The 27,156-nt window shown below is 34.3% G+C and overlaps 1 protein-coding gene across 8 annotated transcripts in view; it reads left to right on the top strand.

The window, feature by feature from the left end:
- ABCA5 (ATP binding cassette subfamily A member 5) overlaps window positions 1-27,156 on the top strand; it is an 84,326-nt gene that overhangs the window by 19,417 nt on the left and 37,753 nt on the right. For 7 of the 8 annotated variants that reach the window (XR_004054871.1, XR_004054872.1, XM_030922559.1 and 4 more), the window contains 14 exons: window positions 484-572; window positions 1,897-2,126; window positions 4,113-4,254; window positions 5,948-6,136; window positions 7,570-7,717; window positions 11,271-11,439; window positions 12,728-12,786; window positions 16,431-16,541; window positions 17,722-17,897; window positions 19,287-19,406; window positions 20,954-21,092; window positions 22,375-22,465; window positions 22,649-22,788; window positions 24,612-24,731. Coding sequence is in view for 6 of the 8 variants with exons in the window: in XM_030922559.1 (XP_030778419.1) it covers window positions 484-572; window positions 1,897-2,126; window positions 4,113-4,254; window positions 5,948-6,136; window positions 7,570-7,717; window positions 11,271-11,439; window positions 12,728-12,786; window positions 16,431-16,541; window positions 17,722-17,897; window positions 19,287-19,406; window positions 20,954-21,092; window positions 22,375-22,465; window positions 22,649-22,788; window positions 24,612-24,731 (1,923 nt within the window). In the remaining 2 variants the exon portion in view is untranslated. The remainder of the gene's footprint in view (window positions 1-483; window positions 573-1,896; window positions 2,127-4,112; window positions 4,255-5,947; window positions 6,137-7,569; window positions 7,718-11,270; window positions 11,440-12,727; window positions 12,787-16,430; window positions 16,542-17,721; window positions 17,898-19,286; window positions 19,407-20,953; window positions 21,093-22,374; window positions 22,466-22,648; window positions 22,789-24,611; window positions 24,732-27,156) is intronic. The other variant, XM_030922562.1, reaches the window with a different exon arrangement.

Genomic DNA, 27,156 nt, shown 5'->3' with positions numbered 1-27,156 from the left:
GTTTAAACCTATGAAGAAATATTATCAACCACAAACATATATTGAGCAATGTTAAAGTCACTATGCTAAATACTGAATTTGTGACTTTATTTCAAAAAGGCCTTCTGAAAATTCTTTTTTCCTGTTTGCTTAACTTTGACTTTTCCTTGCTTCTGGAAGTGCTTTGGAGCTAAGTCATGTAGAGTGATTTACTTTAAAACAAAAAAGTAACTTGTTTTAAATAACTATAATTAATTTCTTTCTTTACGTTTTTATTCATTCACTATTTAGTATTCTAACACATGTAACTTTTATTTCAAAATTTCAAGTAAATGATCAGAAATCTTATAGGTATTATTTACCTTTGAAAGTCAGTAGCTTATTTCTTTGGTCCTGTAGAGATTGATTGATTATATTATTTTGGTAACTCTCCATATAATATCTTTAAAACAATGCACTTGCATGTTGTACAGAATCTTAGATCTCATATTCTTCCCCCCATAGCTGGCTGTTCAAAATCATGTGAGGCTGCTCAGTACTGGTCCTCAGGTTTCACAGTTTTACAGGCATCCATAGATGCTGCCATTATACAGGTAAATATGATAAAGGAAGAAATACAAAAATGACACCATTTTAAAATAAGTATTTCCTAATTCTTTACAGTAGTATTTGGTTTGAGTACTGTCAAATGTACAAAATATGTAACTTACTATAATTCCTTTAAGATAAAAGATAAAAAAGAAGTCATATTTTCTGATTTGGTACTTTTTGTTGTGTTTCATATTTTAGCAGAAAAACTAGCCATGAAATTTATTTTTAAAAATCTTACTTTTGTGTCTGGGCTAGATAGCAGTAGACGAAGTTACCTTAGAATTCAAACTATTCAGATTAACCGTATTTCATTCTTCCATGTTCTGTATGGATCTGTGGCTTTTTTTTTTTTCCATTTGCTCTTTCCAATTGAACTTACTATACTACAAAATTTACTGTGCTACAAAATATTGTAAAGTCAAAATCTATATCAACCATCTTCTCTACTAAACTATATGTTTAAAGTATGTATAAATAATGATGGAACTGGAATCAAAATCTGAACAGGAGTCTTATCTTTGTTGTTACACTGCTATGTAGTAAAATGACTATAATAATAATACTTGACAGCATTGTCGTAAGAACCAAATGAGATGATTTATGTAGAATTGTCTTGTAAACTTTTGCAGTATAGTCTAAACATATTAGGGACATGTAATGTTGCACAAATTCAATAATACAGAAATTTAAGGTAAAGATAGCGAAATACAGATCTATTACATTTATGTTGTTGTATTACCTATTTGTGTTTTGGCCAAAGTTTTTAGCCATCCACAGCCCAGACCACACTGGATGAATAGGCAGGACAGATTTTAATTTAGGCATTAACTGGAATGTTAGAAGTATTATGTGGCATAAATAGTTTTATTATTTGTGCTATATGTGCTGCATATATAGACTTTAAAGCAATAGAAGGGCATGGTATTTAGAAGAACATTTTTTAAACAATCGTAGGAATGATGGCACTAATAATCACTCCTAAATTCCTAAATTTTGAAGATGTATATTTTTCCTAAGATACATATAATTAATTGTCTGCTTAAGATGGTAATTGTGCAATTTTATTTTATTTGACAAATTATTTAATCAAAATTTATACACTTACCAACTTTAAACTTTGTGGTATACTTTTAGAATAAATTGAAAGCAATATTCTACTCTGAATTATGATATTGGGGTCACTCACTTTATTTCAGGTATGTAGCTTTTTGAGGATTGTATTTGTACTAGGTTATTGACCAAATTTAGGGATACAGCTGTCCCATTTTACTAGGGGCTACTATCATAACTAAATTAATTTAATGTATTTACATTTTCTAATTATAGTTGAAGACCAATGTTTCTCTTTGGAAGGAGCTGGAGTCAACTAAAGCTGTTATTATGGGAGAAACTGCTGTTGTAGAAATAGATACCTTTCCCCGAGGAGTAATTTTAATATACCTAGTTATAGCATTTTCACCTTTTGGATACTTTTTGGCAATTCATATCGTAGCAGAAAAAGAAAAAAAAATAAAAGAATTTTTAAAGATAATGGGACTTCATGATACTGCCTTTTGGTATGTTATTAAAAATTTATTACTTAATGTAATTAAAAATTGTATTAAATATACAGATTTTCAAAATTGTAATTTTGATGTTTACCTAAGTTGATGAAGTGCTAATCCTGTTTTCTTACAATGATCGCCTTAGTCTTGGAATTTGAGATTAGTCAACAAGTTTCAAGAACTAATTGGCTTCATTTAACATAAGGGATGAAGAATGTCAAAAGCTTATGTTGACAATATGTGTTTAAATTTTATTTCACATTTTGTTTGAATCATGGGCACACTCGTGTATATTTCAGAGTATTTCAATATACTCATGTATATTTCTGTGTATTTCAGAGTTCAGGAAATGTGAAATCTTAAAACATTAGAAATTAATAATTGCCTGTTACAGTTCTTCCATAATATGGCATATATATAATATTAAACATTTAGTTACAGTGATTAAAGTCTGTGTATGTGGTATATGGACTTTTTTCCCTCAAAAGTTTTAGTTACTTGGGTGAATTAAGATGAATATGGAAGTAATGTTAGAGAAAGAAATGAGAAAAACATGTTTTCACTAGTGACCTTTAATGTATCAGCATTTTATACAGTGATAATTTTACAAAGGCTTGCATTTTTATAAATAATTCTAAGTGTAGTTTCCTTACTCTTTTCACTATGTAGTGAAGTTCGTTCTGGGGGGAAGGTTATATAACAATTACAATATAACAATTATACACTTTTTTTACACTTTATTTTTTTCTTTTTTACACTTTCTTTTTACTTTACACTTCACTTTTTAAATTATAACAATTACAATATAACAATTAATTACACACTTTACGTAATGGGATTATTGTATGTAACATATGTCCTTTGCTTGTTTTTCTTTCATTTGTTATTTTAGAAATTATTGGTTTTGGATTTTTTTTTTTTTTTGAGACAGGATCTTGCCCTGTCACCTAGGCTGGAGTACAGTAGCATGATCATGGGTCACTGTGGCCTCAAACTCCCAGGCTCAAGAGATTCTCCCACCTCAGTCTGACAAGTAATTGGGACTACAGGTGCATGCTGCCATGCCCAAGTAATTTTTAAACTTTTTGTAGGGACGGGGGTCTTGCCATGTTGTGCAGGCTGGTCTCAAAGTCTTGGCCTGAAGTGATCCTCTCACGTTGGCCTCCCAAAGTGCTGGGATTACAGGCATGAGCCACTGTGCCTGGCCAATGGATTGGGTTTTAACATTTATTGGGTTATTAAAGTATTTTATGGAGAATCGGTAGCTGGAAGAATTTAGGCAAATCATTCTCTCAGGGTCTCAGTTTTGCCTCAGTAAAATGATGGATTCAATTTTGATAATTTCGCTACCTTTTTAGCCTTCACTCAGTGATTTTATGACATCATCAAATCCTGAGCTAACTTGAAAAAATGTGTGAAATAAAACTTAATATTGCAGCAGTTCCATTGAGCTCTGATTTGTAAAGAAGTCTTGAGTAAAAATAGTGATTTCATTACTGATCTTGTTTATTTCACATTGTGTAATTGTAGTAATTATGTCATTGATTAGTGAGTTAAGGTAGCCTTTATTGTTTATAGTTACAGAAGCCATCAGAGGTTTAATTGTAGCACATGCCATAAAGAAAATTGTTATCTTGACTCGCTAAACTCTTACATTTTAAGAAAATCAGAGACGTTCTGTGCTATTGAACTTTTGAGAATATTAGATTTAAATTAATTATGAATTACTATGCATTTTGAAAGCTTTTTTTTTTTTAACTCTGGAAGATAGCATTTTTTTTTTTTTTTACCAGATTACACTTTTACCTATCACTTAACCAATACTATATTTTAAATTACTTTTGACTATTAATTTTCAATACATAAGCATATACAGAAATGAACAGTGACTTAATTTTAAGAATAAAATGACTAAAATCTAAAATTTTGTTTAAAATGATTTTTTAACTGTCTAAGCCTATGCATTTGACCATAAATATATCTGTATTCTCATTTTAGGCTTTCCTGGGTTCTTCTATATACAAGTTTAATTTTTCTTATGTCCCTTCTTATGGCAGTCATTGCAACAGCTTCTTTGTTGTTTCCTCAAAGTAGCAGCATTGTGATATTTCTGCTTTTTTTCCTTTATGGATTATCATCTGTAAGTATTTTAACTTGTGATAGGAATAAAGAGTTGTCAAAATGTTTGATAATATAGCAAAGTCTTTTTCTTCAGTTTACTTATAGTCAATTTGCCATGAAAGACAGATTTTAGTAAGTGATTGATAAGTGACTTCATAAATAAATGATGTAGCATCACTGTATCCCTGTCTTTTTAGGAACGTTACAAAATAGTGTTAGGTTTAGATTTAGCTTTTGTCATATAATGTATTTCACATATAACTCCTCTGAGTCTATCTGTTATTGTCTTTATATAATGATGTATATAATTAAGACTGTCGAGTATTGGACTACTTTTGTTAATCTTCATGAAATCCTTACTCTTTCAAGTTAATTTATGCTCCAGGATGATGATTTTTAAAGATATGTCTTTGCAAATGTAACTCTTTAGCAGTCTTGGTATTCATTTGGTATATTGGCTGAATAATGAGTTTTAACAACCAGCCTTTGTTTTAAGTGGTTCCATCTTCCATTCTGATTGGTTTATGTGCCAACCCTGTATCAGTGGTTAAATTTTTGGCTATCATTTCTGCTCTTTAAAATGATAAATTGCAGATAACTAACATACTTCTATATGTAATTGCCGGGTTTTTTTTTTTTCTTTTTTTAATGTTTAGTTTTACTTTTTTGAGACAGGGTCTTGCTCTGTGGCCCAGGCTGGAGTGCAGTGGCACCCTCATGGCTCATTGCAGCCTTGACCTCCCAAGGTCAAGCAATCCTTCAACCTCAGCTTCCTGAGTAGCTGGGACTACAGTTGTGTGCCACCACACCTGGCTAATTTTTGTATTATTATTTTTTAAATTTGTAAAGTTGAGGTATTCCTATGTGTCCAAGTTTGGCCTTGAACTCTGGGCTCAAGTGATCCACTTGCCTTGGCCTCCCAAAGTGCTGGAATTACATGAGTGAGCCACTGCAGCAAGCCTTCTGTTTTTTTTTTTTTCTTCTTCTTCTTTTTAAACTGACTTTTTATCTTATGAATAAATTAAGTTTAAAAGATGGGTCTTGTACTTAAAGTTTTTGTTGATTTATTTTGTTCACATATTTTATGCAGCTTATTGCAGAAACACATGGTTATTTATGGTTTCTATAATGTAGAGGTGGTCATGTTTACCTATGATACAGATAAAAATACAATCTTTAATATTTGTTAATTTAAGGCCAGGTGTGGTTGCTCACACCTGTAATCCCAGCACTTTGGGAGGCCAGGGCAGGAGGATTGCTTGAGGCAAGGAGTTTGAGACCAGCTTGGGCAACATGGTGAAACCCTGTCTCTACAAAAAAAAATAGTAAAATGCTGGACATGGTGCCCCACATCTGTAATCCCAGCTACACGGGAGGCTGAGGTGGGAGGATCACCTGAACCCAGGAGGTAGAGGTTGCAGTGAGCCAAGATCGCACCACTGAACTTCAGCTAGGGTGACAGAGCAAGACCCTGTCTCAAAAACAAAAACAAAAAACAAACACAAAAATATTTGTTAGTTTAAATTTTTAAGAGGTATATCACTATTTGTATGAAAATAAAATATCTTACCACAGCATTTAGAAATTATAGTTGTATTTTAATGAATGTATTTTTCATGAAAATAACTTGTTCTTTCAGAAGCAAACTTTAATTTTGTTTTCATACCAGTGTATGTGAACATTGCACTAACCTTAATATTTGTATTTTATAGGTATTTTTTGCTTTAATGCTGACACCTCTTTTTAAAAAATCAAAACATGTGGGAATAGTTGAATTTTTTATCACTGTGGCTTTTGGATTTATTGGCCTTATAATAATCCTCATAGAAAGTTTTCCCAAATCGTTAGTGTGGCTTTTCAGTCCTTTCTGTCACTGTACTTTTGTGATTGGTATCGCACAGGTAGGTAATATATTAATCTTGCATTCTCTAAATATTTTCTTTCTGTTTTATGTAGCTTCTTATACTCACATGAATACTACCTTTGATTTACCAAAAAAATTATTTTAAAATTTTAGCATGAGAAATAAATGATTTCTAGAGTATATTTTACATCTAGTTTTATTTATGTTTGTCCAATTTTAAGTTTTTAGTTAGATGTTCTGTTTATAAATTTTTCACTTTTTACTTCAGTGTATCTCAGTAATTTGTTTCATTGCAGAAACTCTGTTTGATAGTAACGTGTTTAAATGTCAAGTAGTTCTTATTGCCTATGGCCTGGTTATATTGCTATCATTTGTACATTTATCTCAGAAGAATGTGTGGGAGAAAATTGTGTGTGGAGCAGAACAAATTTACTGTGAGTGTAGTGCTGGAATAAGTAGGTCTGGTGGATTTTGTTGGCCTAGGCTTCAGGAATTGTCATTCTAAATAACATTCAGACTTATAAATATTATTTTTATTAGTCCTTACAGAGGTAGTCAGGTTCTAAATGGAAGAAGGCTTATAAGAAATGGCTTTATAGTGGAACATAAATTTGGCTAATATACAAATAAAAAATATAATTACTAAATATAAGAAATTACTCATGTTAGTTGGATAGAAATTCTGATTTATGAGATGTAATTAAATATTGAGTTAATCATTTTACTTGTTTGAGACCTAAGAGTGATTGTTATACATTTTGAGAGTTCATTGAGTCCCCGAGTCCACGTTCTCTAGGAACACAGAATTATAGATTCGTAGGTTTGTGTTGTGAGTGGGATGGCCTTTCAGTGTCATTGAATTTATCTTCTTCATTTTATAGGTGAGGGACCTGAAGCCTAGAATAATATAATTAAAGCGTATTCACTTAATGGCAGGGCTAGGACCTAAATGAGGCTTCAACCTCCAGTACATTTCTCTTTCCATGCTATCACAAATATCTACTATGAATGCTTTAATAATTGTGTTAATTAATCAAAATATTTGCTTTCTTTTCACTATTGGAAGGATGCTAACCATAATTTTATTCTCTGATATTTAATTTGTTTGGCTTCCATATGGATCATAACCCTTTTGTTTGCATTTGTTATTATTAATATTGCAGTTTATTTTTATTTCATTTGTTAGTAATTACATTATAATTAAATACCGCTAGAGTGAATATATCCTAGTTAAAGAAGCACAGCATTAAAAACATGATTGAAAGGAATTGGTTTGATAAACTTGTATTTTTGTAAAGTCTTTATTGTTTTCCTTATAAATTTATATTATTAATTTGGTAAACTGTTTAATCTATTAAAAGGCGCAGTTGGTTACTGTCACTCTGGATATGTTGAATAATTCTAAGTAGTGTTAGCTTTTGCTTGTTTTTGTCATTTTTATGTAATAAAGTTAGTGTTTCTATTTTTCAGGTCATGCATTTAGAAGATTTTAATGAAGGTGCTTTATTTTCAAATTTGACTGCGGGCCCATATCCTCTAATTATTACAATTATCATGCTCACACTTAATAGTATATTCTATGTCCTCTTGGCTGTCTATCTTGATCAAGTCATTCCAGGTATGCAGATAGTTTTTGAATTTTACTTTAAAGATGTTTAGGCTTTTTTGCCCACGTAGGTTCAGCTTAATTTTAAGAATTTTTTCCTAGCCAGGGTACCCTAAGTCATATTCATTGTTAAAGCTTTTAATTTGACTTTAAATAAGTATATTTTGTACCTTAGGCTATAGCCACTAGTGAACATAAAGAGATTGTGTAAAAAGAGAGCAGTTTGTTTTGAAAGCCTTAAGTCTCCAGTTGATCTTAACTTGGTCCTTCTTTATATCAGTCTTTTAATTGAAATATTATATTTTACCCTCTAAGGTCTAAAACTGTGAAGTGATCTTGTAACTCCTACCATTTTCTTTATCTCCTGTCCATATCTATAGCCAATATAGCAAACTCCTATAGATTCAATAGTAATATTAAGTATTGAGCATCTTACCTTTTCCCCTTGTTTTCCTCATTACCTGTGTCTGTATTCTACACCTGTATGGTCTTATATGGTAACTACTAGCCACGTGTGGCTTTTAAAATTTAAATTGAATACAATTAAATCAATTAACTATTTTTTTCCGGTAGCACAAGCCACACTCCAAGTGCTCAGTGGCCATATATGGCTGTTAGTTACTAAATTGCATGGTGCAATCTAGGTGTTCTGTAGAACATTTTGACCATTATGAAAGTTGTATTGTATAATACTAGTGTAGACTAGGGACACGGACCTTACTAGTTGCCTGTGAGGAACTGGGCTGCACAGCAGGAGGCAAGTGAGTGAAGCTTCCTCTGTGTTCACAGCTGCTCCTCATCACTCGCATTACCACCTGAGCTCTGCCTCCTGTCAGATCAGTGGCAGCATTCAATTCTCATAGGAGTGTGAAACCTGTTGTGAACTGCACGTGTGAAGGATCTAGGTTGCATGCTTCTTATGAGAATCTAATATCTGGTGATCTATCACTATCTCCCATCACCCCCAGATGGGACCACCTAGTTGCAGAAAAGCAAGCTCAGGGCTCCCCCTGATTCTACATTATAGTGAGTTATATAATTATTTCATTATATATTACAATGTAATAATAATAGAAATAAAGTCCACAATAAATGTAATGCATTTGAATCATCCTGAAACTATCCTTGCCCCCTGTCTGTGGAAAAATTGTCTATCACAAAACCGGTCCCTGGTGCCACAAAGGCTGGGGACCACTAGTCTAGACCATTGCAGTACCTCTCATCTAGTTACATACCTCAAGTCTGTCTCAGCACTTCACCCCTCTTTTTTTGAAGTTTTATTATTTTTTAATAGATTTTTGGGAAACAGGTGGTGTTTCGTTATATTAATAAGTTCTTTGGTGTTAATTTCTGAGATGTTGGTGCACCTATCACCCTAGCAATGTACACTGTACCCAGTGTGTAGTCTTTTATCCCTCACCCCCTCCCACCTTTTCCCTGAGCCCACATAATCCATTGTATTGTTGCTGTGTCTTTGCATCCTCGAGAACTTAGAATAATGGTCTCCATTTCCATCCAGGTTGCTGCAAATGGCATTATTTTGTTCCTTTTTATGGATGAGTAGTATTCCATAGCGTGTGTGTGTGTGTGTGTGTATCACATTTTCGTTATCCAGTTGTTGGAATGGGCATTTAGGCTGGTTCCGTATTTTTGCAATTGTGAATTATACTGTTATAAACATGTGTGGGGAAGTATATTTTTCACATAATGACTTCTTTTCCTCTGGGTAGATGCCCAGGAGTGGGATTGCTGGATCAATCGGTAGACTTACTTTTAGTTCTTTAAGGAATCTCCGCACTATTTTCCATAGTGGTTTTACTAGTTTACATTCCCACCAACAGTGTAAAAGTATTCCATTTTCACCACATCCATGCCAACATCTATCATTTTTTGATGTTTCAATAATGGCCATTCTTGCAGGAGTAAAGTGGTATCCCATTGTGGTTTTGATCTTCATTTCCCTGATGATTAGTGATATTGAGCATTTTTTCATGTTTGTTGGCCATTTGTATATCTTCTTAGAGTTATCTATTCTTGTCCTTAGCCTCCTTTTTGATGGGATTGTTCGTTTTGTTCTTGCTGATTTGAGTTACTCATAGATTCTAGATATTAGATGTATGTATTATGAAATCTTTCTCCCACTCTGTGGGTTGTCTGTTAACTGCTAATTATTTCTTTTGCTATGGAGAAGCTTTTTGGTTTAATTAAGTCCCATCTATTTATCTTTTTTTGGTTGTTGCATTTGCTTTTGGGGTTCTTGGTCATGAAATCCTTGCCGTTTTTTCTGATGTTATCTTCTCAAATTTTTATGGTTTCAGGTCTTAGATTTAAGTCTTTGATCTATCTTGAGTTGATTTTTGTATAGGGTGAGAGATGAGGATCCAGTTTCATTCTTCTACATGTGGCTTGCCAATTAACCCAGCACCATTTGTTGAGTAGGGTGTCCTTTCCTTACTTTTATGTTTTTGTTTGCTTGCTGTTGGAGCAGTAACAGTTCCCAGAGGAATGCCAAGTACTGATAAAATCAATTGGAATCCTCTGTACTTGGCATCAGATCCCTTTGAAATGTGACCAATCTAGAAGAAGAGTAGATATTTGAAAACATTGAGGAGTGTAGGTATTTTGAGGGGGAAAAGGGAGAAAATGGAACATGTTGTGTGGGCAGTTACCACTGTATACTATTTTCTTTTCTTTTCTTTCCTTTTCTTTCTTTCAAAAGGGTCTTGCTGTGTCTTTTTTGAGACAGGGTCTTGCTGCGTCTTCCAGGCTGGAGTGCAGTGATATGATCGATCACAGCTCACTGCAGCCTCAGCCTTCTGGGCTCAAGTGATCCCCTTGCCTCAGCCTCCCAAGTAGCTGGGACTACAGGTGTGCACCACCACATCTGACTAATTTTTTGTATTTTTTGTAGACAAGGTTTTGCCATATTGCCCAGGCTGGTGTCAAACTCCTGGGCTCAAGCAATATGCCAGCCTCTGCCTTCCAAAGTGTTGGGATTATAGGTGAGAGCCACCATGCCTAGCTTCACTGTATACCATTTCTAAGTCTCATATTTCTATCCTGTTGCTTTGTTGCTCTCCCTAATTCTGTAGTCTTTTCCATGAAGCATATCGACTTTTCTAGATACTACCTGTTTTCAAAGACCATTTAAGATGGTGCCCATTCAAGTCTTCAATGCATTCAGCCTGTGTTGTGTTCTTGCCATTTGCCATCTGCTTGTACTCATAAAGGTTTTAGTTCCGTTAGCATAGAAAATGTGCTTTATTCACTTTTACATCTCACTCAGCAATTCTGAAACTATTTATGGACTAGAATTATTTATCAATAAAACTGTGATTCATACAATATTGATTTAATATTTTACTCCTAAACTTTATTTACTTATTACTTTCTAATGACAAATGAAAATGGTATATATTTATTGTGTACAACATGATGTTTGGAAATATATGTATGTTGCAGAATGGTACCTAAACTTTAGATGCAGGTTGTCATATGTTTCAAATGCTGTCTTTATGATTTAAAAACTAATCATGATAACTCAGTTTTTTTATTTTTTTTTCAGGGGAATTTGGTTTACGGAGATCATCTTTATATTTTCTGAAGCCTTCATATTGGTCAAAGAGCAAAAGAAATTATGAGGAGTTGTCAGAGGGCAATGTTAACGGGAATATTAGTTTTAGTGAAATTATTGAGCCTGTTTCTTCAGAATTTGTAGGAAAAGAAGCCATAAGGTATGGTTCAATCTTTGGCAATTTACGTGTAAGAACTGCTGATGGAATCTGCCACATTTAAATCCTGTTCTTTAAATATGTATGTATGGTATCTTAGATTTGGTACATACACCAGGATTTTAAAACATTAATAAGGGCTACTTTTCTCTTTTTCTTATTTTCTTTGCAACCATTTAGAATAAAGTTGGTGCTAGGTTTGAAATTTTATGTTTCTTTCTTTCTGTTTTTTGAGACGGAATCTCACTCTGTCGCCCAGCCTGGAGCACAGTGGCACAATCTCGGCTCACTGTAACCTCCGCCTCCCAGATTCAAACAATTCTTGTGCCTCAGCCTCTCAAGTAGTTGGGTCTACAGGCATGCGCCACCATGCCTGGCTAATTTTTATATTTTTAGTAGAGACAGGGTTTCACCATGTTGGCCAGACTGGTCTTGAATTCCTAGCCTCAAGTGATCCACCTGCCTTGGCCTCCCAAAGTGCTGGGATTACAGGCGTGAGCCACCACACCTGTCCCCTGAAATTTTATGTTTGAATGGAAAATGTTAAAAGTAATAAAACCCGATGTTTATACAATTCATGTTTAAAGCTTTTCCCATTATGTAGACGGAAACATGATAAATATTAACTCTATAATTTTATTCATGCTACATTGTCTTATATAGCATATTAAATTGTCATCTGTTAATTTCATAGACTTTTAGGGTTTTTGACATAATTAGAACATTTCATTACTTTAATGTTTAAGAACCAAAGAAATTCATTACTATTCCTTGTTAGGTCAGTCAGTACCAACTTTAGAAATAAAATTAGGTGAAAGAAAATAAATAAAATGAAATAAAAAAGTGAAGCATAATATTTGTATTACAATAAAAATACTGTAAATATATATATTTTTCCTTATAATGTTCTTAACATTTTCTTTCCTCCAGTATACTTTATAAAAATACAGTATTTAACATGTAAAACCTATGAAATATATGCTAGCCAACTGTTTATGTTATCTGCAAGACTTCCTATCAATAGTAGGCTATTAATAGATTAGTTTTAGGGGAGTAAAAATGTTACATGTGAATTTTCAACTGTGTGTGGGAATTGGCACTCCTAACCTGTGTTTTCAAGCATCAATTGTATAGTTATTATCAACTTTATTTGGTTCATTGTTTTAGTAGGAAAGTACTTTATTATTATTTTATTATTCTTATAAAATATAGCTTTGATAAACATATACATGTAAACAAACATACTTGTAAATTGCTTTAAATACTTAAAATATAAAACTTTATATTTCAGAATTAGCAGTATTCAGAAAACATACAGAAAGAAAGGTGAAAATGTGGAGGCTTTGAGAAGTAAGTAGTTTTCCTGGTATTCAGGCCATAGTATTTAAAGTACAAATAGAAAAATAATTTGCATAGCTTGTGGGAAATTTAAACTTCTGTACCATGATTTTCTGTCTTGCTTTTATTTTGTTTTATTTTATTTTATTTTTTGAGATGGAGTCTCGCTCTGCCACCCAGGTTGTAGTGCAACGGCACTCTCTTGGCTCAGTGCAACCTCCGCTTCCTGGGTTCAAGTGATTCTCCTGCCTTAGCCTCTTGAGTAGCTGGGATTACAGGTGCATGCCACCATGCCCAGCTAATTTTTGTATTTTTGTAGAGACGGGGTTTCACCATGTTGGCCAGGCTGGTCTTGAACTCCTGACCTCAGGCGATTTGCCCACCCCAGGCTCCCAAAGTACTGGAATTACAGGCATGAGCCACTGTGCCCAGCCTCTGTCTTGCTTTTTGAGATACTTTCATTTATGTGATTAATATTAAAAATAAAACTAACAACATGAAATTTGTAAAAGTAAAATGTATATCTATTAAAATGAAAAATACTCAATTATTTGAATAAGGCTATGTCCTTGTTTCTCTTTATTATTTTGCATGTATATACAATGCATGTTAGTTTTTAAAAAATTCATTTGGCCTATCATAGGGTTTTTCAACCTCAGCACTACTGACATTTTGGTCTTGATAATTCTTTGTTGTGAAGAACTGTTCTTTACTGTAGAATGTTTAGCATTGTGTCAATGTGTTAGTCAGTCCCCAGAACCAATAGAATACACACACACTCACACAGACACACAGACACACACACCGGTATGAGTGTAGGGTGTGGGATTAGGGGAGGTTTGTTTTAAGTAATTCATGAAATCGTGGGGCCTGGTAAATGTAGAGATCTGTAAGGCAGCTTGGAAACTCAGGCAAGAGTTGAAGTTTCAGTCTTGAGTCCAAAATTTGTAGACAGGCTCACAGGCTGCAAACTCATGTAGGAGTCTGTTACATTCTTGAGTCAGGACTCTTCCAAGGAACCTCAGTTTTTTCTCTTAAGGCCTTCAACTGATTGAATAAGGTTTACCATTATTATCAAGACTAATCAAGTTTAAGTCAGAAGATTATAAAAGTTAACGACATCTACAGCAACATCTACATCAGTATTTGACCAAATAAATGGGCACCATAGCCTAGCCAGGGGGACCCATGAAATTCACCTTCATAGGCAACATCTCTGGCTTTGATCACTGAAGAGAGAAGGGGTTCTGCCTCAAGAATGTAACAAATTATTGCATGAGTTTCCAGCCTATGAATTTTGGACCCAAGACTGCAACTTTAACTCTTGCCTGAGTTTTCAACCTGCCTTACAAATTTTGGGGACTTACTAGACCCCATAATCTTCTCAAGCAATTTCTTAAAATAAACCTTCCCTAATCCTCCAACCCCACACTCATACTTGCTCCATTGTGTGTGTGTGTGTGTGTGTGTGTGTGTGTGTGTGTGTGTGTGTATTCTATTGGTTCTGGAGACTGACACACTGCTAAACATCCCTTGCACACTGCTAAATATCCCTGGCACACTGCTAAACATCCTCTCCTAGTTGTAACAACCAAAGATGTCCCCAGGCTTTGCCAAATGTCTTCTAGGAGGCAAATTAATTAATTAAGAAGAAAGTAGGTATAGTGGTATATTAATAGGGTTTTAGTTTGCATTTGCCTAATAACTGTTATTAATCACCTTTTTATATGATTATTGGCATTTGGAGGTTTTCCTTTATGAAATGCCTATTTAAGTTCTTTTCACATTTTTGTTTCAAGACCTTTGTTAGATACAGGTATTTAAATATTTGATCTCAGTCTGAGATTTGCCTTTTAATTCTACTAGTAGTGTCTTTTGACAAACACAAGTTCTTAATTTGAATGAAGTCCGATTTATGAATCTGTTCTTTTATGGTTATAGTGCTTTTCACATCTTTTTATTCAACATTGGAGATTATATATAACCTCCAATGTAAGTTATTGGAATAGCTAATTAATTATAATTATAATTGTAGTAACAATTACAACTAATTGTTTCTAATGCAAAGAAGAGAATGAAATAAAAGGCATCCAGATTGGAAAGAATGCAGTAAAATTATTTGCAGTTGACACAATAATCTATTTTTAAAATCTTTTAGATTGACAAAAAATAATAGTGGAACTCAACAGTGAGTTTTGCAAGATGATAGGATACATGATAAATAATGGAAAAATTAATTGTATTTCTATATGTTACCAACACATAATTGGAAATTAAAATTAAAAATAGCATTTAGCATCAAATATATGCTTACAGGTAAATAAGACAAAAGATGTAAAAGATATATCCTGAAAAGTACAAAACATTGCTGAGAGAAATTAAAGAAGATTTAAATAAGTAGAAATACCACGTTCATGAGGCAGAACACTTAACATTTGGTTGTTGAGTTCTCTTTCTTCTTTTAACTTAGATTACTGGCCTTAGGATCTGAGACTTTTTCCTTCTTGTTTTATATTTTAACCTTCTTAGTCTAGTTTTTGTTGTTGTTGTTTGTTTGTTTTTGAGACAAGGTCTTGCTCTGTCCCCCAGGCTGGAGGGCAGTGGCACAGTCTTGGCTTATCATAGCCCTGACTTCCCAGGCTCAAGTGATTCTCCCACCTCAACCTCACGAGTAGCTGGGACTACAGGTGCCACCAAGCCCAGCTAATTTTTGTATTTTTTGTAGAGATGGGGTTTCACCATGTTGCCCAGGCTAGTCTCGAACTCCTGGGCCCAAGTGATCCTCCTGCCTCAGCCTCCCAAAATGTTGGGATTGCAGGCATGAGCCACTGTGCCTGGCCAGCCTAGTTTTTTGATAAGCCATTTCTGCTTCATCATTTCAGATCCCCATCTCCTGTCTTCCTTCATTCCTTTACATATCCATTCAGTGATATTGCTTCATTAAATCTAACCTTTCAAGCCATTTCTATACTATTAGTTAATTTCTTGTTTTGTTTTTGCTAGTTTGTTTAAATGCCCAAATATCCTTGAGAACAAATTTTTGTTTGTTTTAATTCCCTTGGTAATTCCCAAAAATTGGGACATAGAAAACTCCCAAATATTTCATATACTCCTAAATCTTACTGTTTTAACAAATAAAGTTTTTATTTTTAATTTTATTTTTATTTTTATTTTTGAAACGGAGTCTCGCTCTGTCCCCCAGGCTGGAGTGCAGTGGCGCGATCTCGGCTCATTGCAAGCTCCGCCTCCCAGGTTTATGCCATTCTCCTGCCTCAGCCTCCCGAGTAGCTGGGACTACAGGCGCCCGCCACCTCGCCTGGCTAGGTTTTCGTATTTTTTAGTAGAGACGGGGTTTCGCCGTGTTAGCCAGGATGGTCTGGATCGCCTGACCTCGTGATCCGCCCATCTCGGCCTCCCAAAGTGCTGGGATTACAGGCTTGAGCCACCGCGCCCGACCATTTATTTTTATTTACTTTCCTTACTGTTTATATCATTGACTGTAACAAAGAAACTATTTTACCTGCTATCAAATATGCTGGTAGCTTTAAATATGTATTTATAGATATATTGCCTTAAAGATTGCTCAAATATGAATTATCATACATAGCTGAATAGACATAAAAATCACATTTGAGTCTTCTTTTTTCCTGAATTAGATTTGTCGTTTGACATATACGAGGGTCAGATTACTGCCTTACTTGGCCACAGTGGAACCGGAAAGAGTACATTGATGAATATTCTTTGTGGACTCTGCCCACCTTCTGATGGTGAGAGTTTTCTGTCTCAAAGAAAAAAAATTCATTGTATATATTATTTAAATGTGTATTGAATAATTTTTGTCAGTGATTGGGACTACTTTCCGTATCTGTAAAGGTGTTTTCTCTTTTTCTTGACTATACACATTTGGTTGTTTTTAGTAGAAGATAAAAATGATTCTATCATGTTTAATAAAGTAAAAGGGATCTAATATTATACATATTTCTATACACATACACACATAAATATTGTGTATGTATGTGTTTTTATTAATCATTTTCAAGAAAGGATAAATGAATAACTTATAAAGGATAAATAAATGACTATTTGAAGTTGAGAAAATAAATATAGATATCTAAATATACAGCAGTAGTTCAAAAGGCAATAATCATAAATGTTCATACTATCTTCTAAAATAGAATTTTAAAAGCATACCTCAAAAGTATAATTTTGATATGTGATTGTTCGGTAGGTGAGAATTCATTATAGTAGCTCCATATTTTGACAGTAACCAAATAGAGTGGCAGTACAATAAATATTTTACTTTACAAAAGGGCTGAATTGTATTAAATCTGCATTTCAACTCTTTAAATGTTATTTAACTTTTAAAATTAGTTTGATTTCATTGTTTGTCCTTAGTTGTATCACTCTTTGATGGTAGTCATAATATCTTACATTTGTATAAGAATTTATGATTTTTCTCATGATTCTTCATAATGTATGATTGTTTTGATTTAATAGTTCTTTAGTGGGATATATTAGTGTTCACTTTATAGAAAAGGAGAGCTGGAATTTAAAGAGATTAAGTGATTTGGCCACGACCACACAACTAGTTAGGATAAAATTTATAGTTCTTTAATCCCTCCCCTATTGCATAATGTCTAGAAAATTGTTACTGAAATACAAGTGTAAGTAATACATCAATAGATATTTATATTTAGTGACAAGCTTTTAGTTTCTTGATTTTCCCACTATGTTATATGACCTGTAAGTGATGGAAAATGAGGTTGAAATATAAGTGGATGCAGATCACCAATAATATGGAAACGAGGGTGTGTTGTGCCTTGTAAATTTTTATTAATTTTTACCTGATATGTCTGTTATAACCAAATAAGTAAGTTGTCAGGATACTTCAAAACATACACATTATAAAATAATTAATGTACGTTTAAATATATATTTTGCTTTTAGGGTTTGCATCTATATATGGACACAGAGTCTCAGAAATAGATGAAATGTTTGAAGCAAGAAAAATGATTGGCATTTGTCCACAGTTAGATATACACTTTGATGTTTTGACAGTAGAAGAAAATTTATCAATTTTGGCTTCAATCAAAGGGATACCAGCCAACAATATAATACAAGAAGTATGCTATTCATATAGAAATCTTTACTTTTATTTTCTGTAATCAATAACCTTTTGTAATGACTTGTGCAATAAAAAATATGCTTGAAAATCTAAAATCTAAATATAACACTTGTTCTGAGCCAATAAACAGAAAGCTATTACAAAGAATTAGACAGAATTTGGAGTAAATGTTTTAGCACACATAAAAGTTTGTTTCATCTGGAGGATGCTTGCCTGCCTTATTTCTCGCTTCTCTTCCTCTCATCTCCTCTACCCCCTCCCACTTCCACACATACACTAAGAGCCATCACAGTGATCTCTTCTTATTCTTTCCCTACCATCCAAGAAGGCACAAAAGTAAAATCTTTCCCTCAAGAATCTTGTTACCTGTTGTTTTCATAATTATCTATGAATATATGTCAAAGGAATTTCCATGCTAAAGGAACTTTTTTGTTTGTTTGTTTGTTTTGTTTTGTTTTGTTTTTTAAATTTTTATTTATTTATTTATTTTTTATTATACTTTAAGTTCTCGGGTACATGTGCATAACGTGTAGGTTTGTTACATATGTATACTTGTGCCATGTTGGTGTGCTGCACCCATCAACTCGTCAGCACCCATCAATTCATCATTTATATCATGTATAACTCCCAAAGCAATCCCTCCCCCTTCCCCCCTCCCCCCCTCCCCCCTCCCCCCGTCCCCATGATAGGCCCCAGTGTGTGATGTTCCCCTTCCCGAGTCCAAGTGATCTCATTGTTCAGTTCCCACCTATGAGTGAGAACATGCGGTGTTTGGTTTTCTGTTCTTGTGATAGTTTGCTAAGAATGATGGTTTCCAGCTGCATCCATGTCCCTACAAAGGACGCAAACTCATCCTTTTTTATGGCTGCATAATATTCCATGGTGTATATGTGCCACATTTGAGATACCATCTCACACCAGTTAGAATGGCAATCATTAAAAAGTCAGGAAACAACAGGTGTTGGAGAGGATGTGGAGAAATAGGAACACTTTTACACTGTTGGTGGGATTGTAAACTAGTTCAACCATTATGGAAAACAGTATGGCAATTCCTCAAGGATCTAGAACTAGATGTACCATATGACCCAGCCATCCCACTACTGGGTATATACCCAAAGGATTATAAATTATTCTACTACAAAGACACATGCACACGTATGTTTATTGCGGCACTATTCACAATAGCAAAGACTTGGAATCAACCCAAATGTCCATCTGTGACAGACTGGATTAAAGGAACATTTTTAAAGTTGATATTAAAATTATTTAAAAACTTATGCTACTTAAATATTTAACACATTAAAACTTAAAACATTTAAAAAGTAATTGATAATTATGTAAATAGTATGATTTTTAAAATAACATTGTTCATGCTTTACTTTTACAGGTACAGAAGGTTTTACTAGATTTAGACATGCAGACTATCAAAGATAACCAAGCTAAAAAATTAAGTGGTGGTCAAAAAAGAAAGCTGTCATTAGGAATTGCTGTTCTTGGGAACCCAAAGGTAAATAAATATTGCTTTTACAAATGAGCTCATTTTAAATTCTGTCGAATTAAAAAGCAGGTTGTAGAAAGATATAGTACATTATGTAAAGGTTAAGTATACATAATATATACTGTATACTGTATGTTATTATGGATGCAATCATAGTAATGAGATTTTAAAACTGAAGTCAGAAAGATGTATAACTTTTTTTTAATTTTAGTGGCTTTCAAGGTACTAGAGGTTTTTGGTTACATGGATGAATTATATAGTGGTGACTTCTGAGATTTTAGTGCACCCATCTCCTGAGTAGTATACATTATACTCAATATGTAGTTTTTCTTCATTTCTCACCCCCCTTCCACCCTTCCCTTTCTGAGTTATAACATCTTTATGATAACTGGTTACTTATAGGAAGGAGAATGGAAGATTAGACTTTAGTTATGACTGCCATGTCCGTCCGTCCGTCCGTCCGTCCGTCCTTCCTTCCTTCCTTCCTTCCTTCCTTCCTTCCTTCCTTCCTTCCTTCCTTTTCTTTCTTTTCTTTCCTTCTTTTCTTTCTCTCTTTCTCTATTTCTCTCGTTCTTTCGTTCTTTCTTTCTTCCTTTCTTTCTTCTTTCCTAGAGATGAGACCTTGCTATGTTGCCCAGGCTGGTCTTGAACTGGCCTCAAGCTATCCTCCCGCCTTTGCCTTCCAAAGTCTTGGGATTACAGGCATGAGCCACCACGCCTGGCCTCCATGTTTTATTTCTTTGAAAAATGATCTGAAGAAAATGTGGCCAAAAAATAACATTGCTGATTTGGAATGGTAGCTATAATAGTATTACTCTCTTGTTCTCTATAGTTTAAAAAACATTTTTTTTATGGTTAATAACAAAAGTTAAATAGAACAAAATCAAAGGAGTAATTCAGTTTGTCACTGTCCTGCTTTGATTTTGTATGTATTTGTTTTATGCTGTTCTCTGTTGTAGAAACAGAGAAACAAACTGATGTACTACTTTACACAGGGCATCAAAACTGACAGGTGCATGCATGCAGCTAGGATGATCTCCTATGGATCCCTACCATCCTGCCACATTCCCCCTGCTGTTGTAGCTGGGGAATGATTCTGGATCCTGGCTTTATGTTCATTAGTCTTCCTCTCAGCGTCCACCACCATGTTTTTTTTAATATTAAAAATAGTCTTGAAACAAATTGCTTCCCTTGAACTAATATAAAACCATATATTCTTCTCCAAAAAAGCAAGTGTTACATCTACAAATTTAATTAAGGATAATAGCAATATACTTAATGTTTTGTTTTTTAGTTTATTTGTCTGACTGTTGTTATACTTTTGTGTTATGTATTACAGGCAGTCTTTTAGAATTAAACCAGGGAAAATATTCACATGTCAAATTTAGAATTTAAAAAATTTATGTGAACTCAACTATGAATGAAAAAATCTGGTCTAATATATTTCTGATTGAAAATAATAATTTGAAATGGGGCATTTTTTTAGTGTCCATATGTGTTTTTAATATTTAGTTTTTCTGAGGATTCCCTGCCCTTCTTCACCTCTTTTCTCACAGATACTGCTGCTAGATGAACCAACAGCTGGAATGGACCCCTGTTCTCGCCATATTGTTTGGAATCTTTTAAAATACAGAAAAGCCAATCGGGTGACAGTGTTCAGTACTCATTTCATGGATGAAGCTGACATTCTTGCAGGTGAGATTTTTGCTTTATTTTCGAAGGCTGAGGTCATGGGCCAAAAGGAAGATGGACATAGAGATGCTAATTCCTGAGATACAAATAGAGAAGCTTTTACCTAGTGGTATGTTTCCTTCACAAAAAAAGTTTTAAAAAAATGTAAAACGATATATTTTTGCATTGAGAATCTCCAAGACCATCCCAGGTTTAGTGATGTCCTAGAAGAACTCATAGGACTCAGCACGTAGTCGTACTTATGACTATGATTTATTACAGCAAAAGGGTACAAAGCTAAATTAGCAAAGGGAAAAGGTATATGAGGCAAAGTCTAGAGGAAACCAGGTAGAAGCTTCCAAGAGTCCTCTCCCAGTGGAGTAGAGAGATGTGCTTTAATTTCTTCAGCATTGAGTTGTAACAACATGTGTGAAATATCTACTTGGGAAAGTTAGTATATACTCAGTATTCAAGATTCTTACTGGCTGCCGATCATATAAACATTTTCTGCCTAGCACATACCAAAGTTCCAGACTCTCGGAAGGAAAGAAGTTGTTCAGCATAAACCACATTGTTTGTACAGGTTAGGCACTGAACCACTCTATCTGTTTTGAGAATAGTAGGAACCCTCCCAAATCCAAGTTCTCAACGGCCAAGTGCCAACCTTGTAAGCAGGTCTTTCTAAGGATAGAACCTGACCTGCTATGTTAACTCTTTTCTGCACAATTTTATACACATACATACATATAAAGAATCCAAGTTTAAGTCAACACATGACTTTTAATGACAAGATATAGAAGTTTGAAATTCTAGAGCAACTTCTGTCTGCTTATAATATAATCTAATAAAATTGGGCAAGTCATTCATGTCTTCAGTAGTACCTTTGTTTTTAAAAACCCGACAAACTAACATTTGTTCTTCTTATTACTTCTGTCGATTTTTGGAGTTGTTTCTACATTTGGTTATAAAGGAAATTGTGAAAGTGCTTGTATTGGTAAGCCTTTTAGGAAAAATCAGATATTTGGAATAATATATGGAAAGTGGACTCTAGAGTCAGACTCCTTGAGTAGAGTTCCTGGCTTTGTTAATAGCTATATGAAACATGTAGAAGGAATGTATTTTCTTTTTGCCTTAGTATTCATATCTGAAAAACAGTTGATGATAATCTGGTACCATCCTCATAAGATTGTTGTGATGATTAATGATGTAACATGGATGACTGTCATATGATAAACCATACAATATAAATGCCAATTATCAATGCTATTGATAACTTAGAAATTGAAATATAAATATTTATCTGCAGATAGGAAAGCTGTGATATCACAAGGAATGCTGAAATGTGTTGGTTCTTCAATGTTCCTCAAAAGTAAATGGGGGATTGGCTACCGCCTGAGGTATCATTCATTTTTATTGACATTATTCTATATTATACTCTTGCTATACTGTTATTATTTTAGGGGCTTGCTGTCGTATGCTTTGACCATCATTTATGGTACTAAATTTAATTTAAAGCCTTCTTAATTTACTTTTGGCTGTTTATTGTATAATCATTAATTATGATTTTTGGTATTCTCTAGCATGTACATAGACAAATATTGTGCCACAGAATCTCTTTCTTCACTGGTTAAACAACATATACCTGCAGCTACTTTATTACAACAGAATGACCAACAACTTATGTATAGCTTGCCTTTCAAGGACATGGACAAATTTTCAGGTATTACTTACTTTTCAGTTTCTTGGTGTTTGAGCTGGGATCTTATACTGGGAATAGGTTTCGTTGATTTCCTTTTTGTTTCCTTCTCCATGTAGTATTGCCCTGCTCCCAGGTGGCCGAGTTAATATTCTGTTTCTGCTTTATTTTGTTTTTGAAAGCCAGAAAAAATTCAGCAAAAAAAAAGTTTTTTTACAAACACCATGCAAGAAACTGTAACTAATATCTTAAATACTTAAGAAAATGTTTTAAAAATGTAAAAATAATTGTGTTTACTTTGTTGTCAAGAAAAAAAAGAAATTGCTTGTAGGCCTCCTGAGAGAGAGTAAGGCATGTATGTATGTAGTTTGTATACATTCTCAGGTTCTTTTTTAGTTTCATGATTTCATAATGAATTATATGACAAATCCTTGAATTCTTTTAATCGAGGCATTATTTTTTTAACTTTTTAACGAGGAACTCAAACTCAGTCTCCTTCCTCTGTTTAGGAATTTCTTGATAGCCAAAAGGATGTTATTGATGTAAGTACATTGTGCAGAATTTTCATAGCATTTATCTCATAATCAGAAAAATACTTTTTTTTAAAGAAAGAAATCACAAATTAAGTGGACTGAAGTACACTTGCCAACTTAACACACTTTGCCTATCATTCTATCTACTTATACCTACCTGTCTCCTATTCTTTAGTAACATTTATGTAGGCTTATTTTCTACCAGATGCTGGTCTGTGCTTTTTGCAATTATTAGTTTATTTCATTATCCCAATATTTCAAGAAATACGTGAGATAAATACTATTATTGCTTTCATTTTACAAATGAAGAAACTGAGGCATAAAAAGATTTAAGGAACTTGCCCAAGGTAACACAAGTAGAAAGTGGTGGAGCTGAGTTTTGAACCCAGGCAAATCAGTTCCGGAACTCTTGGTTTTTACCACCATACTTTCTTTGTTGTCTCTTATATTTCTTTGATAAATTGTCATGGTATTTCACTGGATTTCACAGTGTCTTCTGGGATCTCCTGCAGGATGGACCGTAAGACCTCTTAAAGGAATTCATAATGTCAGCACTTTTTCTAATAATACCAAAATGTTATTTGCCTTATTGACTCTCAGCTTCTCATGATTATACAGTGTTTTCTAGAGACTGCATAATATGTGCTATCACAACAGGTTGAATGCAGAAACAAATATGAGAACCCATCTGTCCTCTGTTAATTAAGACAGACATTAATGAGATTTGCAGAAATATAAAGCAACATTCTCTTCTCATTATTTTTGTTTTAAAAAATGCAGTTTTTAAAGATAAAATTGTGTTAACCTGTAATAGGTTTATTTTTTATTATTTTTAAAAATATGAATAAGTATTTAAATGATTTCTGTATATTTTCTAATATACATATTTATGTTATTGTTCAATATAGTAACATTCTCAGTTTTAATTTCAAATACTATAAAATTTTTGTTAGTTTATAATATATAGATATAATATGATAATAGATATATTCCCATAAATAAAATTTCTTTAAGGTCCTTAATTTATAAAAATGTTAATTAAGCCTGTTACTTAGGCTGGAGTTCAGTGCCATGATCACAGCTCGCTGAAGCCTCAAACTCTTGGGCTCTGGTGATCCTCCCACCTGAGTCTCCTGAGTATCTAAGACTACAGGCTTGCATCAGTATGCCTAGCTTATTTATTTTTATTTTTTGTAGAGATGGGTCATGGTATGTTGCACAGGCTGTTCATGAACTTATTTTTAAAGGATATTTTACAATAATTTATGATAATGTGCTTAATGATATACTGTTCTTTCATTTTTTTTCTTTTAGGTTTGTTTTCCGCCCTAGACAGTCATTCAGATTTGGGTGTCATTTCTTATGGTGTTTCCATGACGACTTTGGAAGATGTATTTTTAAAGTTAGAAGTTGAAGCGGAAATTGACCAAGCAGGTAAAAACAGAACTAACAAAACATTTTAGGCAATGGACCAGACAGATGGTGAATAAGACAAAAATTATATAAATGTGAATTTTATATTATTTTTTGGAAGAAAGGGGAAAAGTATATAAGTAAATAAGTAATGAGATACTTACTGATAATGATAGGAGTTATGCAGGAAATAATGGGGTGGTCTTAGAAGGCAGCGAATTTAGATTATATCATCAGGAAGGACTTTGTTGAGATAATACTTGACCTGATGCCTGTATAACAAGAAAAATCAAGTAAGTGAAGATTTTAGGGTAGAAAGTTTCAGATAAAGAACTGCATCTGCAAAAATATTAACTGAGGAATGAGTTGGATGTCTTTGAGGGATAAAAAAAAGGCTACCGTGGCCGGAGCCATGGTGAAGATACTACACAGCAGAGTCAGGAGGATACTCAAAGGGATAGATCATATTTTGCCTTTGAACATCTGGAAAACAATTTCATTTGTTTTCTTATTGTAGTGTGAAGCTATCAGAGAGTTTTAAAGCAAATAGGTACCATGATCTGATTTGAGTTTTTAAAAAACACATTCTGGCTGTTGAATGATGAGAGGATTGTAAAGGAAGTGTGGAAGTAGGAAGACCAGTTAGGAAACTGTTATAGTTAATACTACCTTGAACTAGGGTGTCAATGAAAATAGGGAGGCCGGGCGCAGTGGCTTATGCCTATAATCCCAGCACTTTGGGAGGCCAAGGCAGGGAGATCGCTTGAGCCCAGGAGTTCCAGACCAGCGTTGGCAACATGGCAAAACCTTGTTGCTACAAAGAACACAAAAAATAGCCTGGTGTGGTAGCATGTGCCTGTAGTTCCAGCTACTCTAGAGGCTGAAGTGGGAGCATCACCTGAGCCCAGGAAGTCAAGGCTGCAGTGAGCCATGATGATACCACTGCACTCCAGCCTGGGCATCAGAAGGAGACTAAAAAAAAAAAAAAAAAAAAAAAAAAAAAAAAAAAAAAGGGAAAGAACAGATTTGGGTTATATTGGTGGTAGTGGTGATGAGTTGCTGATAGATTGAGTGTTAGAGGTTCAGGAGAGGGTGGAATGAAGAATAATTCCTAAGCTTTTGCCTTGATAACTGGGAATGAGATTGCCATTTCCTGAAAATAGGGGAAGAGTAGGTATGTGGAAAGAAGGAATGCAAACACAAGTTTTTTCCTTTTTTTTTTTTTGTTTTTTGAGATGGAGTCTTGCTCTGTTACCCAGGCTGGAGTGCGGTGGCGCAATCCTGGCTCACTGCAACCTCCGCCTCCCAAGTTCAAGCGATCCTCCTGCCTCAGTCTCCCAAGTAGCTGGGACTACAGGCGCCCACCACCACGCCTGGCTAATTGTTGTGTTTTTTAGTAGAGACAGGGTTTTGCCATGTTGGCCAGGCTGGTCTTGAACTGACCTCAGGTGATCCACCCGCCTTGGCCTCCCAAAGTGCTAGGATTACAGGCGTGAACCACCGCACCCAGCCCAGGCATGAATTTTGAGTATGTTGTTTGAGATGCATCTGGAGCTAAATGAATATGTTAGGGCTGAAGATACAGATTTCGAAGTCACTCATAGATAGATGGTGCTGTGGAATTGGATGAAATCTCTTAGTCGGGTAGGGAGTATAGATAAGAATTGAGGGGCAAGCCCACTGGGGAGCAGTGGAGAAGGAGCCAAAAGGGCTGACCATGAATGAGCAATTATTACTCTACTTTTTCATGGAAGAGTGGAAATGGAAAAACCTTGAAAAATGGTGTTTTAGGAAAGAGGAAGTGGTCAGTTATTTGTTGATTGCTGTGAAGAATAAGATGAGGACAAAAAAGGTAGTTTTGGTAATGTAGAAGATAGTGAGGGATTTGGTAGAGTGTAAGAATGGTGATCTTGACAAATCAAGTTCTTGATGCAGTAAGGACCAAGGTGGATCTATTTAGTTTACAGTGAGAACATGAGTTGAGGAATCTTTCTTATGATTGAAGGTTGGCAAAATGTCTGTAGTGGCAGGTGAGGAGAGCAAAGGAAACCAGGATGTTAGTTCACAGTTGTTAAAAGAGTTGAGATGCTGCAAATACACATTTTGCATGAATGTCGAGTGGCTGATGATTAAAATCATTGTGATACCAAAGTCAAGAATCAAGCTGAATATATCATCATGAAGTAAACTTGCATTATATTATGCTAAAATAATTCTGAAACTTAAAAAAATCTTACAGGAATTATTCATGATTTGGTAGTCAAATTTTAAAAGATTGGCCTTATTGTGTGGGAACAATAATTTGTCAGCATCACAAACTGTAAAGTTGCTCCTGTAGTCCTACGTTTATGATCCCAGATGCTCACTTTCAAATGCAGTGAGGAGAAGCCATATGTTTTTGAGTTCTTAATTTTTCTTTTGGTATTATGTCTGGATCAATGAAGAT

The sequence above is a fragment of the Rhinopithecus roxellana genome, chromosome 19 (assembly GCF_007565055.1).
Source record: "Rhinopithecus roxellana isolate Shanxi Qingling chromosome 19, ASM756505v1, whole genome shotgun sequence".
NCBI lineage: Eukaryota > Metazoa > Chordata > Mammalia > Primates > Cercopithecidae > Rhinopithecus > Rhinopithecus roxellana.
This window is presented reverse-complemented; position numbering and strand designations above follow the sequence as displayed.